The following is a 15,107-nucleotide window of genomic DNA, read 5'->3' as shown; positions in this document are numbered from 1 at the left end:
AGGTTAACACATCTCGAAATTCTCTGAAATTTGATATGAAAAAAAAAGAAATTTGCATCAGGAATACAAGGGTCAGCAAAGCTCCTTCCTTAAATGTACTCTTCATTTACAACAAGGTGAACTTTTGGGACCAAGTTTATCTAGTAACATTGAGGGCCAACTTGGGCCTAATTACCAATCAGAATATATTTACAGCTGTTGATTTTTACACTTGAAAACATTCATTGATTCAGATTACTATCAAACTGCGCTATTCTTGTATTACATTTAGGATTTAGAAGCCACTTATTTACCAAAACGAAAGAAATGAAGACTTACAACTAACTGCTCCAACAGCAACTATCTGATTCATTATTTGCATCTTGATGGGCTATATGTTGTTGTTTCGACGAACGGATAATGAGAGGTCGAGGTTCCCATTTATTTGGTGTTGGTATCATGGGTCGAGACTTAGCCAGCTTATGGGCCAAAGTTAAAAATATAGATTCTACATGGTTGGCAACACTGTCATCTTTGGCAGAAGTTTCAAATAGCTGAAAAGTTACACTAAAACTTAGTCACCTCAAAAGTATATAAGGAAACCCATTTTAATTATTTTAAAAAACATTATTAATGAAAAGATCTATGGCAATTCAAAAGTATGATGTCAAAAGTATGCAATTTATTTTTTTAATAGAATATATATCCCAAAAAGTCTGTATGCAATGAGAAACAATATATATTCAATGGATCTGTATAAAAAATGTTGCACACGTTTGTTGCTATAAAATACGCTGAAAATATATCCTTATATAGAATAATTTTTATTTTATAGAATTTTTATTAAAATATCAAACCCTAGCCTTTCAGTGTGTGCCATGGCTCTTGCGGCGAGATAGATTTTCAGGTTAATGCTAATAAATGCGTTTTTTGATTGGTTTTTGATGCAAGGATTCAACTCAAATCAACTATTTGTACTTTCATTCCATTTTATCGACATCAATACTCCAGCAAAAGAAGAGGTTCCCAAAAAAGGACCAATGGGAATCAAGTCAACCAGTCATGTCAATTCATTCCCTTTTATCAAAGAATTATTTAACTGAAACCGAAATAATCCAAAAGCAGTGATTTTACAATCTAAACGACAACAAATCTTTTTAATTCGATACAATTATTTTAACAAACTGCTGTCATCCTCATCATTGGAAGAAACAAAGGAAGAACAGTAGCGATTATGCCTTAGGGCTAGACTGGAAAGCGATAAAATTAATCATAAAAAGTAGACAGAAAAGTTCAGATAAACCTAAACAAAATTTTAGCTTCCAGGCTCTTCCAGTTATCGTTATAGAAATGGAGCATAGTTTTTGCGTTTATTTACACTATGCGGCTATAATTATACTTATGACACATCCACCCCAACAGCTGTGACATATGAATCTAATAGTTAATGGTAATTTCCTAACCTATTAAATTAAAGTTATTACAGTTAGACTTACAGGCAAATTATATTGGTCAGCAAACTGTTGAGCAATGGCCGTTGGCACCATGGGATCCCCTTTATCTAATTTATTCCCAACAATGATTTTAATAGCTGCTGGATCCAAGACACTATCTTCACATTCTTTTATCCATGAAGCCAACGACTGAAAAAGAAACAAAAAACATACAGAGTTTCCACAGTTGAACTTAAATACTTTTATTAATAAATATTAAGAAATATGAAAACCATTAATCATCAGTTAGCAATATGACTCGCTCTACTGACTAAAAAAGAAAAAAATAACGCAGCAAAACGAGTCTAACTTATAAGACTTACAGGCTTTTGTGCTGAGATGTCACCCCTGGTAAAACAAAAAAGAAGAACGAAGCTGAAAAATAAATTTACAAGTTGTCGCAAGATCAGGGCATAGAGCCAAGAAATAATCAAATTAGTATATAAAATCGTAGACAGCCGTTAAGTCCATCACACTATCGTCACATCCCAATTTTTTTAACAGTAGATTTTGGAATGATGTGTCGGACCACATTATGATTAGAGCATTAGAAATTATATTGAGGACTCTCCTTTACTTTGTCAGGGACTCAATTCTTCGTTTGATCCAATAAGAGAATAGCTAACACAAATATTTCTCTGGTTCTCTACAGCGTTGGCGTAGACAACCAGAGTTAACAGGCTTGTCAGCCTAGTCCAATATGTGCGGTAAGTTTTTCAAGCAAGTACTAATGAACATCAATTAGTATGTAATTGAATGATTTTTAAAACCTTAGTTTTAAAATTTTAATAGAAAAAACTGAGTAGTTTATAACCTTCCATATAGCTCTATTTCCTTTAATGATCAAAATAAAGTTGGCAGAAGAGAATGTTATTAATACAGGTGATGTTAACATCGATTTCATCGATCAAATTAGGTCTGATATATTGTAGTTTTCTCATATTTGTGGCTGGTGTGGTATGCACTCTTGCTTTGATTTTCTCGTTAAAATGTGTTCAACATAGACAACAGTGAATGGCAATATTCTAACTAATGTAAGTTTCTTAGTTTCTAAAGTTAGTCTGGACGATGTTTCAGATCATTTTGCCATCCTTCCGCATGCTGCACAAGGAATACCACCACCAAATAAAATAAACCAGAAGTATCTGGTTGTATAGCTATGAATGATAGCAATGCCTAAAGGCTTAACAAAACAAACTAGCTGGGATATTCATTAGGAGTGGGGCCCAAAATCAGTTAGGCATAAAGTTTGTGACCTTTTAAAAATGATTTTAGATTTGGCTTTCATACCCTTAATGACCAATCTCTAAAAAGAAGGAAACATGCAAGTAGAAAGTCTGGTTTGATAAGAATCTACTTGATCAAAGTAACCATCTTTCCAAAATCTGAGTAGAAGCTCACAGATTTGAAGAAGTGAAGGTTAAAGAATTTAACCCAACAAATTTAAAAAGAATCTTCACGAGGCAAAACAGACTTATTTCACAGGTAATCCAAGGACACGAAAATTAATTTGGAGAAATCTAGTTTCCACACAATCCAGAAACTCAGAACTAGAATCCAAAGAATTGTTCGTAGAGATATAGGTGTAAAAAAAAGAACAAAGAAAAATAATTAAAATACAGGCAATAGTTCGTAGCAATATTGATGTTCCAAAAAAGCTATCTCTAGAGGAGCTAGTTACTAACGATTATTAAAAAGTATTTTTATTAGATATGGCTAATGGATTGAATGATTATTTCCATTCTACAGAGTCAATTAAGCCCAAGGATCATAACTCCAATTTAGAAGGTTAATCACCTACGTCACTTAAAAGTAGTTTTTATTTAATATGAGCAATAATTCAGTAGAATCTGACCATACAAAAACAAAACTGCCTGAGGAAATGCTATCTGTAATTTTTATAGAGTTGGGCTTCCATCTTAACGGCAAATAAATTGTTTCTGTGATGTTGAATTTACAAGAAAAAAAAAATAAGCTACGAGCACGGCACCCGTTCTTAAATGGGTATTAATAATAGATATGATAGCTACAGACTTAAATCAGTATTATCAGAGATTTCTAGTCGAATAGAAAAATGTGATTGCAGTAATACTGAATTTTACTCCATGAAGAAAATAAAAGCAGAATAGATATTGACCTACCCGATTGCTATTATTTTTAATGGGTTTGGCAATTGGTAGGACCAATTTCTTAGATTTTATTAAGGCCTTGACGTTTTTCGCCATTGCGTTATTTTAGTTGATTTCCTGTCTATGGAATCTGTAAAAATAATTTAAGTGTTTAATCGCTATCTATCTGATAGAAGCAAACAATCTTTTTGTGATGGTGATATATTATATGGTGTCCCACAGGGATCAGTGATTAGTTCATTTTTACCGAGTGATGTCAGGTAAAAGCTTCTCAGTTGTTCATATGGCAAAAAAAATTTAAACAATGTGCTATGCCTTCATTCCCTGATAATGCCACAATGTTGGTCACACCTAGAACAGCAGCATTACTGTGAAAAAACCTGTTAATACCTCTATAGCTAACAAATTATCAGCTACGGGCTAATAAACTAGGATTATATGTCAGCAAATCACTGAAAAATCATAGTTGTTGCTACATCAACTATTAACTACCCTTGTGTTACCGAGATACCGTATGGAATACAGTAAGGTATAAAGACTTGCATTCGTTAGATATTTAGATGTTATAGTAGATGGGAGTAAATCTTTCAAGAAATGCAAAGAAAGTTAGAAATTGGGTAGAATCAGGTAGATAATAAAATATTTATTCCTTATGAGTGTCTTAACAGCCTTATATATTTTAGTTATGCACCCATATATATTTTATTCTTGTACCATTTGCCCAGATGCATTCCTTCATCAATAGAATCAGCAAGAGGTAAATAAAAGTCTAGATATTTCGATCACATATAAAGCGATCGTCATCAGTAGAAATACTTCAGCATTAAAACTGAAACTAACATATTTATACAAAACAAAATAATTAACTTTCAGGTCATTCATAAAATAATGGACTTCCGGGTTATTCACTAGATTTTTTTTTGTATTGCTACTGATGACAATCGCTGTGTATGTGATCGAAATATATAGACTTTTGTACCTGTTTTCACTGTCTAAATAAATGAATTTATCCCCATTTTAACGTTTACTTGTTTGTCATTGAAAGGCAGCGTGGTCTTAGAAAAGGATACCTAATTTAAGGTGTTATGTCGAAAATACGTAGCATTTAGAAACTTTGCACATTTATTTATTGAACACCCATAATTCACAAAACATGATAAGACAGAGTAGAGGAAAACAAGAAAAAGAAACGAAAAAAAAAACAACACACGAACAAAACCTAATTATTCATAAAAGCAAAACGTGAATTAGAAGCAAATTTAAATATTACTGACCTAAAACATGGTCATGACACAAATAAGCAAAAATATTAAACACTATTACCCTTACTAACAATTTAGTCCCTTTTCGTAATAAAATTGTTTCTGATGCTAAGGTTAAACTTCAAGTGGGTTATTCTAAAATTGTTGCGAACAGGGGGAAATACAACCGCAAAGCCCTTTCACAAATTTATTCTTGCTTTTCTGATCATTCGGTTTCATATCTTTCTGGATTGTATCCTGTTTTAAAAAGAAAAGATTTAAAAGCTCTCAAGTCATCTTATTTTCGTTTCCTCCGTTGTTTGTTGTATCTTCCTCCCTGGTACAAGAACAGTGATATGGTAACAAATTTCGGGGCTCCAGATTTATCAAATAAACTTAAAGTGCTACACCAGAAACTATCCGACTCGATACATTTTACTATTAACCCTTTTCATGATCTTCTAAAATGTTTTCTACAGTAATTTAATGTGTTATCAGAAGTTTTTTTTTTCTGTGTGTTTGTTTTTATACTCCGCTGTTTCAAGTGGATAACAAATAAATTATTATTATTATTGAATTAGAGCATGATACCTACCATTCTATGAAGAACTGAGTGGGCAATTAATTGATAGATCGATTTAGATTAGGGTCAGCAAGTTTAAATTTTCTAATCAATGGAGAATTCTAATGCCAAGGTTGTAACCGAAGCAAATATTTGGCTAGCCGACAAAAAATGGACCAGGCTTTCAGATAATCAGTTCTAGGAAACAACTTTTAAAATGGAGCAATATACAAGATGTTAGGGATGGCTAAGGTGTTGAAAAGGCTAGCTAACCTTAGGCGGTTGAATGGAAATTTTTCTGCAACACTCTATTCATAAGAAGCAGATATTCGTCATGTAAGATGGCCTAGGAGCAGGGATCAGATGTGGCGTAGCGAGGAACCAAAGGGAAGACTTAGATAAGTTGTCTTGGGATCAGTTTGGAAAATCCTGTATCATTGTTTAATTCAGTGTTACGCCTATTTTTACCCTACTACATGGATGTCAACCCTTCCTTTTTTTCTGAAACCACTCTCTATGATATATGACAAAGCGATAAGCCTTACCCTAAAGATAAATCTTTCTGCTATCAAATCATTGCTTGATTTGAAGTCGCTTTACAGTCGTAATAAAAAAACAAGTTTTTTTAACTGCAAGTAAGGAGCAAGATTAAAACTTAAAACGAACAGAAATTATTCCATATATGAAAGGGTTCTCCTCTCCTCAACGCCTCGCTCTTTACGCTTAAGTTTAACGGTTTCTCACAACTCTACTTTAATACAACAAAAAACTTTAGCGTAAAGAGCGAGGCTTTAAAGATGGGACAACCTCTTTCATATACGGAATAATTTCTGTTCGTTTTAAGTTTTAATGTCACTCCTTACTTGCAGTTAAAAAAAAATTAATTTAATTTCTTAACGTTTTTGAATTAATGCATGTTTCGATTTTGGCTCACCGTACATCTATATAACGAACTTCTATATTTGTATATGTTCATTGCGTATATGAGAAGGTTTGTCCCCTAGTCAATATCTCACTCTTTACACTAAAGCTTGAATTTTGTCCAAATTCTTTAAGAATGACCCTTGAATCACAAAGGCCACAGAATAGATAGTTGAAATTACTAAAATACCTTAGCGTAAAGAGCGAGGTATTGAGGAGGAGACGAACCCCCTTGTATACATAATAATTTCTGTTTGTTTTAAATTTTAATGCTGCTCCTTACTTCCAGTTGAAAAAACTTTTTTTTATTTATTTTCTCATTGTTTTTTTTTTAAATAATGCTAGAAAATCCTGTCGCCCCTTCATGGAAATTCTCTTCCCTCATGATAAATTCTTCCATGGAAAGATCCTCCTACGTAATCCCTCCCCTATCCCTCAACGCGAAAAAGTCCCCCTGCAAACGGCTGTAGACTTCTCAATAACCATTACTATATGTAAACAATGGTCAAAGTTTGCAACTTTCAACCCCTCACCCGGTGACTGTGGGGGATTAAGTCGTCCCCAAAGACATAATTATTAGGTTTTTCGATTATTCTGAATAAAATGGCTATATTTTTGGAGCTCATCCCCACCAATTTTTTGGTCACTTAAAAAGGGCACAAGAACTTTTAATTTCCGCTAGAATGAGCCCTCTCGCGACATTCTAGGACCACTGGGTCGACAAGATCACCCCCGGGGGAAAAACACGCACCCCGTCATCTGTCTACTGGTAAAAAATACAAAATTCCACATTTTTGTAGATAGAAGCTTGAACCTTCTACAGTAGGGTTCTCTGATACACTGAATCTGATGGTGTGATTCTATGACTTTTAGGGGTGTTTCCCCTATTTTCTAAAATAAGAAAAATTTCTCAGACTCGTAACTTTTGATGGGTAAGACTAAACTTGATAAAACTTATATATTTAAAATCAGCATAAAAATACAATTATTCTGATGTAACTATTGGTATCAAAATTCCATTTTTTAGAGTTTTGGTCACTAGTGAACCGGGTCGCTCCTTACTACAGTTCGTTACCACGAACTGTTTGATCTGGACTAGGAGTGCCAATTGTGGGATGGAGAGGGGCCATTGACGCTGCCCAGATTTTGAAAAATACCTTTTTGCAGTATAGCCTATCTATTAAAAAAAAAATCGAAAAATGCCCCTACCCCTCTAGATTTTCAAAAATATATTTTTGTTTTATCTTCATTAAAAACAGAAGAAAAATCCCCCACCCACACATTTTCTTGAATTTGCGCCTTTGAATGCTTGTCAAGGTGCCGGAATTTTCTGTCGTGTCACTTGTTTGGAATTTTCGAAAAAAATGACAACTAAGTGGTTTTTACTTCTTTTTTTTGTCCTTGTTCTTTTCGAATTTTATTCATTTAATTATACTCTTCCCCCTGAGGTGGATGTCTCTTGGCCATGTTGAAAAAGCACATTGGAATTTTTTATTACAGATTTTGCCTCACTCTGGCTGGTTCATGGCGGATAATAAATGGTTGACAACCGCTTGCCATCCTATTTTGTTTAAATGTGTGTTCTCTCTCTCTTTCTCTTTCTCTCTCTCTCTCTCTCTCTCTCTCTCTCTCTCTCTCTTTCCTTACACTCTCGGTTGCAGAGCCTTGTATCATATTGAAACGGCATTGCTCCTAATATAATTATTGTCGTTTTTTAAATCACTGAAAAGTATGTTACTTGTGGAATTTTCAATAGGTATTTTCATGCAGTCATGGCCTCCTCCGACAAGCGTAAGCTTTCTAAATGCATGGCATGTTGCTGGCATATCATCTCTTTTCGGGAATAAAATTCAGATTCAAATAATGTATAAATATTTGGCGATTCTGTCAATGACCTTCAATTTAAACAAGTTTCCATATATCAATTGCCCGATCGAGAAAGAGAAAAAAGAAGAGGAGATAATTGGTGCAACATAACCATCAATACATCATCTATATAACTTGTGAAATACCGCGCTGGCTTGTTTAGAATTAGTACGGATTGTAGTTTTAATACAAGTTTCTATGTAATTTGTTTATAGAGTTTTTCAGCTTTGCAACTGGCTACAACATATAGAGCTATGAACAATAAAGGATCTTACCGCAAAAGAATTCGTACTAGTGACGTCATAAACAAAAACGACAGCATGAGCATTTCTATAGTAGTGCTGTACCATCGATTTTCTGAACCTTTCTTGACCAGCAGTGTCCCAAATCTGTAACTGATTTTAAGAATGTCAATTAGTGTCTATGATATAAAGCCTCATACATTTGAACTTCTACTATGGTATCATATTTAGAAAAAAAGCCCATTTGAATGAGCCTGGTTTCCAATAAATCAGCCCTTCAATAGAGCTGCTTTTTTCACTTAATTAAAATGTGTTTGTTCTATTAGTAATCGTCTGTTGGAAGAAATATTGGGAGACACAAACAAGTATGCCAAAGGTTATATGAGAATGCGAGAACTGGAGGATGATGTAAATCGACCCACTGCTTCACTGGAACAACAACCTACAAACGTCTAGCTCACTTTTACTGGTATGCATTTAAAGACCAATCTCCTTTATTTTTTTCCCAGGGTGGTCGAATCGTTTTCGGTATCTATGAGACATACGAAGTTACACAAGATGACGAATGACTCAGCTCGCTAGTTTTCATGCACTTGATTGATAGGAACCAAACCTATGTATGTGATTTATGACCAAACTCCTTTTCTTTTTTCCTGAGCCTTAAACCTGAGCATAAAATGGTTCTTAAACCAGTACGCTAAACGGGAACACTTACTCTTACTTTCCCCAATGTTTGGTTGAGATCCAGCAATTCCTTCTGCTAGCTGTCTGGAAAGAGAGAATTTAGAGACCCTCTCCCTCTTCCACCACCGGTTATATCGGGTCTTTATTCCCAAAGGAATAACTAGGACGCTGACTCTTACTTCAGATCAAGTTTGGTTCGTATCAAACAACACATTCTTATAAATGATTTGATGACAAGCATTCAAATGGTAGGGTATTCCCTGGTATAGGTATGGATTATGTGCCTGGACCCCGAAGGTACAAACAGATTACTCGACTTTACTTCTTATCAAGTTTATAGACATGACAACCTCTTCTAGTCGACCTATGAATATCAAAATTCCAGAAAACTCTGGATATGAAACTTACTTAGGCGACAGGGTAAGGGGGAGTAGACATGAGTGGGGATGCTAAACCATCATATAATAGTTCTCAACCTTGGAGACTATAATACAACTACTGCTACTACTAATAACTCACTGCAGCAAGAAGGCCAACTGAGGCCAACACAGCTACACACGCTCGTCCTCCATTCCAACCTATTCAAAGCTTCCTCTTTACACCGTCCCAAGCACAACCAAAATTCCTTACAATCCCTTCTTTACGACTTATTCTACCTCCATTCTGGGAGGGCCTGCTTTTCGTTTGGCCGTAACCAAAGGAAACAATTATGATGCTAAAAATTCCAGTTAATTCAAATGTTTTCTTTTATTACTTGCAGAAGGCTCTAGATAAAGCTATTTCTCTTCAAATAGGCTCTTCAACACCCCTCTATGATGTTTCAGTGCCCCTGTAAGACAGTAAAAAAAGAAAAAAGGAAGAAAATCACTTTTTGATTCAAAAAAGTTATTGTCCTTGTTGCTAAGGACGGGACACTATGATTCTCCTCCGTAACGATTTTTGACTAAGGAGACGCCAAAGGGATAGTTGTCGTTTCGATCCGAAACCGTTTTTTTGGGTGTGAGTGAGTCCACATTCCAAATTTCCATAATTTTACGGAATAACCCACTAACATAAATGTCGCTGAAGACATCAACCAGGAAAGTGTTCCGTAAAGGTAGTAGAAGTAGAACAGAAGATAAATTATCATTTTTATTCATCTTACTCTCATACAAGTGATTAAAACATCAGGGTTCATGATATTCACGTGATCATAAAGGTTGAATAATGAAATTTGCGGTAGTTTTGAATACCAATAGGAGTAATAGGCCATTACAGGGACGTTCGAAGCCAGAGTTATCCATTCACCAGCAAAAAGAAACAAAATATGCATGAATATGTTCAAGCTATTGCAACGGTCAAGTGGATTTTTAAAATCCGTTTTTAGCTCACCAAATGCAATTGCATGAAAATGGAGAAGAAAAATCAGAATTCAATCTTATATAAGAGAAAGGTATATAGCAAATGCCATTCTTTCTATTTCCATTTTTACTTTCCATTTTTAACTTATCAACTGCAACTATATGAAAACTGGAGAAGAAAATAAGAATTGTGCCTAAAGTAAGAAAAAATATAAAGCTTTGAAACCAACATCAGTCAAACTAACAAATTATCTCATTTGTATTTAAAATGTATTTATTTCTCTTGGCAACAATTTATTTCTTCAAAACTTCAACAATCTGACTTTTTTTTCGCTTCAACAGGGACGTAGAGAAGATTTTCACAGATTCTTTTCCTAAAAATGCATGTGTTAAATCATGCCGTATATAAAGTTGCAGATTTTTCTCAAAAATTATATTATATTTTAGATATTATGTGTTGTTACTTAAAAACACGTCGATATTGGAACTTCGTTAGCGATGAATTTAAAAACTTACTTTCCAGTGACGGCTCTATATGTTGTTCCAGGTCACCGCAAGCAGTGACAAAAAAGAGGACCCATCGGTGCTATCTATACAAAAAAGTGGTTTTCCTTGTTCATCAAGGTTGAGGCCTCTTAATTTTCGTATGAGGTTTTGGGCTATGGTGATTCCAATGGGGTACTTTTATTTTTGATCCTATAGCATTTTCGAAGTGCTTCAGGTCATTTTTCGAAATACTCCTAAACTTGCTTTTGCAACAAACTTTTCTACTCTTAAGACTAGTCGAAATATTTGTTATTGAATCACAATTCTTGGTTACTATGAGCTGCAGTTAATTTTTTAATATTTAGCATCTGTCACTGCATCCCTGACACTTGAAGAACCTTCAACGGTAATATTTGTAAATATTTTGTATAATATTTACAATTAATATTAATATAATAATATTTGTAACGATAATCATAGTGTTGACTTTAGTATTGAGCTATTACAGTCCGCCATGCGTACTACAATACTATGATACTATAGAGAAACCTCTAGGATAAGACATCGCTCTTTATATATTTAGCAGCTATCCAAGAACCAAACTGTGAACAATACCCTGGCCAGCGACCCACCATCTCTTTTTCATCCCTATGTGCTCTAATCTTTCATATCTTTCCCTTTGATAGAGACCGCAAAGGTTAACTTTTTGCAATTCATAATCATAAAATCCCTAAAAATCCCATCGTCTTTGGTTAATCATGGTCGATAGTTCTCGGGTCTAGTTTCCAGAATTTTAGACACTTGAAAAAATTGGGTGGACCAAGCATAATTTGCTCTTTTCAAAATGTTGCTGGTAATTCGTTAACTTTGCATTTTCGTAGTATCGCCAAATCGACCGAATATAAACTAAGAAAATAACCCCTGTTTCTGACCAAAAATAAGTTATTCGCTTAACGAATTTACTGCTTTGACCTATCTTTTTTCAGCCATGTTGAACAGTGAGCAATAAATAAGCAAAATATGGTATTGGTTGTAAGAGTTCAAGAATATACTTTCAACTCACGGCTTCTTAGAATTATTTTTAGCTTAGAATTATTGGTCTGAGTTAAAGTATTTATCTGCCTCTTAAAACAAAAATTGAAGATATTACCCCCATCCCCTTAGTTTTCCGTAGGCAAAATTTGAAACAAAGCAAAACATTTAAGGGCTTTTCAATACTATAATAGATCCAAGCAGTTCAAATCTTTCGTTAATCAAATAAAATAAAAATCAACTAAAAGTAAGTAGCAACATTAAAACTTAAAACGAATAGAGACTATAACGTATCTGAGGGGGGTTGCCTTACTCTTTCCACAAAAGTTTTTAGTGCTTCTGAAAAAGCTTCTAATTCTAATTTAACGACCCTTGTGTTTCAGGAGTCGCTCTTAAAGAATTCGGACGAAAAGTCAAACCTTGGCGTAGAGAGCGAGTTATTGAGGAGGGTGCAACCCCTTTATATGCGTAATAATATCTGTTCTTTTTCAGTTTTAATGTTGCTCCTTATTTTCAATTGAAAAAAATCATTTAAAAAAAATCTAATTTCTGATCGTTATTCCAATAATGCCGGTAAATCGAATCCTACTCCATGGAATCTTCCCTCAAGGAAAATACTCTCACGCACCCCCTCCCAACCCCGTCAGAAAAATTACCAAACGGACAGCTCCATTGTCGTTAAAGTACCTCAAGTAAAATTTCTTGCGGACGATTCCGGATGAAAAATTCTTCCTAGCAAACTTCCATTTGAAAAAGATTTTAATTTCTGATTGTTTTTCAGATCAAGCTGGAAATCCCCCCTCCGTAGAGAATTTTTCCAGGAAATCTCTTCCTCCAAAGTAAAGCTGCTACCGCAGAAAGTTACTCCATGGAAAGTTTATCCCACGGAAAATCCCCCCCCATGGAAAGATCCTCCAAACCATACCAACCCGGAAAAAATGTCCTTTGAAAAATACCCCTTAACATCTCTACATGTAAAATGGAGTCGGTAAAGAGTAAGTAAGACAAACAAAAAGAAAATCGTATAGTAATATGGCAAATTCCTCCTGTTTAAATTCCTTCTGGATAGTTTACCCCCCCCCCCCCCGCAGAAACTTTCCTCCCCAAGGGAAGTTCTCCCGGTGGAAAATTCTTCCCAGCAAAAATCCCCCATCTCCTAGAAGACGCCCGTATACTTACCAATACCAAATATTATGCGAAAAAATGGGGAAATTTCATAGCTTGCAGACTTTTCCCCAGGGACTGTGGGGGGGGGGGTAGTGGAATCTCCGAGCCCAAAGGCATAGATAATGGACCTTTCAACTATGCTGGACAAAATTGCTATCTCAAAGTTTTGATCGGACAACTTTGGAGGAAAAAAGATTGTGGGAGGGGGACTAGTTGCGCATCAATTTTTTGGTCACTTAAAAATGGCAGTGAGCTTGTGATTTCCATTCGAACGAGCCCTCTCCCGACCTTCAAAGACCATCAGTTCGATGCAATCACCCCTGGGAAGAAAAAAAATAATAAAAACAAAATTAGCACGCCTCCACGAAGCCATTCTACATGACTGATATTCTGATAGACTGATTCTGATAGTGCGATTTTCAATAAGATTCCTTGACTTTTCGGGGGTTTCTCCCCTTTTCAAAAATCAGACAAATTTTCTCAGGCTCGTAGCTTTTGATGAACAACACTAAACTGAATGAATCTTATATACTAGGAATCAACATAAAAATCCAGTTCTTTTGATTTATCTATTGATATAAAAATTCTGTTTTTTAGGATTTCAGTTACTATCGAACCGAGTTGCTCCTTCCTTGCACTATTCGTTACAATGAATTCTTTAATACAAGAGGCCATTTTATGATAGAAGAAAATTTTTACGGAAAAGGACACTTTAGAATCCTTCAAACTACAAATATTCTGTCGCTACGCAGCATAATGATTCACTTGAAGGACGAAAACCGATAAACCTTATTCCTAAGATTAAAATAAAAAAATAATAAAAAAAATAAAGAAACTGAAGACTGAAGACAGCTAGAAAACTGGAGCACAGGAGTGGAATGACCGAGGGAATGAAAAATTACACCTCATGGCGTGAATTAGATCTTAAAAATGAATAGCCTTAATAAATGTATAAAAGCCGAATAAGATCTGTAAAGGGAAAATATTTTTTGCTATGAGCCACTACTAATAAATGATGAAACTATGCTACAAAAATTATGAGGACTGCTGCAAGTGAGAGAATAAGCTCTTTAAGAAAATCATATGAAATTTCTGGGGTGCCAGAAATCACTACCTACTCTGTCTGTAAGCTGTTAATCCCATTTTCTCGTTAGAAATCAATATCGGTAGAGTTTTACAAAGTTACTTAGCATCTTAGCCTACTTAGCAAAACAATTTCAAATGAATTAAGAAATTCTGACATGACTTTCTTCTTCCAGTTACTGCTTAACAAAGTTCTGCATCTTATAGGATTTGTCTTCTTCTGGGATTCATAGTGATTCTCAATGTTGCTTCTCTTTTAACCGCAGATTCTATTTACAATTCGATGTGACCAGCGCTACCGCTTGTCTTCTAGTCGTAGATTTCGTTGTTCATTTTCGTTCATCATTATCTTAGACACTTTTTTCATCCCTGTTATTTTAGCTGTTTGGTTTCATTCATCTTCTTATATAATTTTTTATGACATCGTAGATACCCAAAAAACGTCTTTTCCCGCTTCTAATCATAGATCGCTGTGCAAAATTTTCGTTTACGATTCAATATGATTATCGCTGTCGTTTGTTCCATCCCTTTTGCTTTAGCTGTTGTAATTCTCACTTTCACTTGTCTTCTAATTAAATATTTATTTGTGCTTCATTTTTGTTAAAACTTACTTTAAGATTTTTTTCCATCCCCTTTGCTTTAGCTGTTTGGATTGGTCTTACCCTGTTTGATGATCTAGTGTGTTCCATGGAAACACATACAATAGAGGATTACAGTTGATCCAGTTTCATATAACATTGGCAGAACATTAATGTTTCAAATTTAAAACATTTGCCAACAAAATGCTACAGAACTTTTTTTGTGCAAAAGCCAGGTTATTACTTGTAAACATATGTTTGTAAGGCGCTGGGAGAAATAGGTCACTTGTCCAACCTTTAACAT

General features: G+C 34.8%; 1 protein-coding gene across 6 annotated transcripts in view; it reads right to left on the bottom strand.

The window, feature by feature from the left end:
• The window catches only part of LOC136036352 (ras-related protein Rab-33B-like), a 29,082-nt gene that overhangs the window by 3,553 nt on the left and 10,422 nt on the right, over positions 1-15,107 (bottom strand). For all 6 annotated transcript variants that reach the window (XM_065718511.1, XM_065718516.1, XM_065718515.1 and 3 more), the window contains 3 exons: positions 8,467-8,586; positions 1,476-1,622; positions 319-533 (listed from right to left, as the gene is read on the bottom strand). In XM_065718511.1, coding sequence (XP_065574583.1) covers positions 321-533; positions 1,476-1,622; positions 8,467-8,586 — 480 coding nt within the window. In that variant the 3' untranslated portion in view covers positions 319-320. The remainder of the gene's footprint in view (positions 1-318; positions 534-1,475; positions 1,623-8,466; positions 8,587-15,107) is intronic.

This window comes from Artemia franciscana, chromosome 15 (assembly GCF_032884065.1).
Source record: "Artemia franciscana chromosome 15, ASM3288406v1, whole genome shotgun sequence".
Classification (NCBI taxonomy): Eukaryota; Metazoa; Arthropoda; class Branchiopoda; order Anostraca; family Artemiidae; genus Artemia; species Artemia franciscana.
Note: the sequence above shows the minus strand (reverse complement) of the source record. Positions and strands in the feature narration are given on the sequence as shown.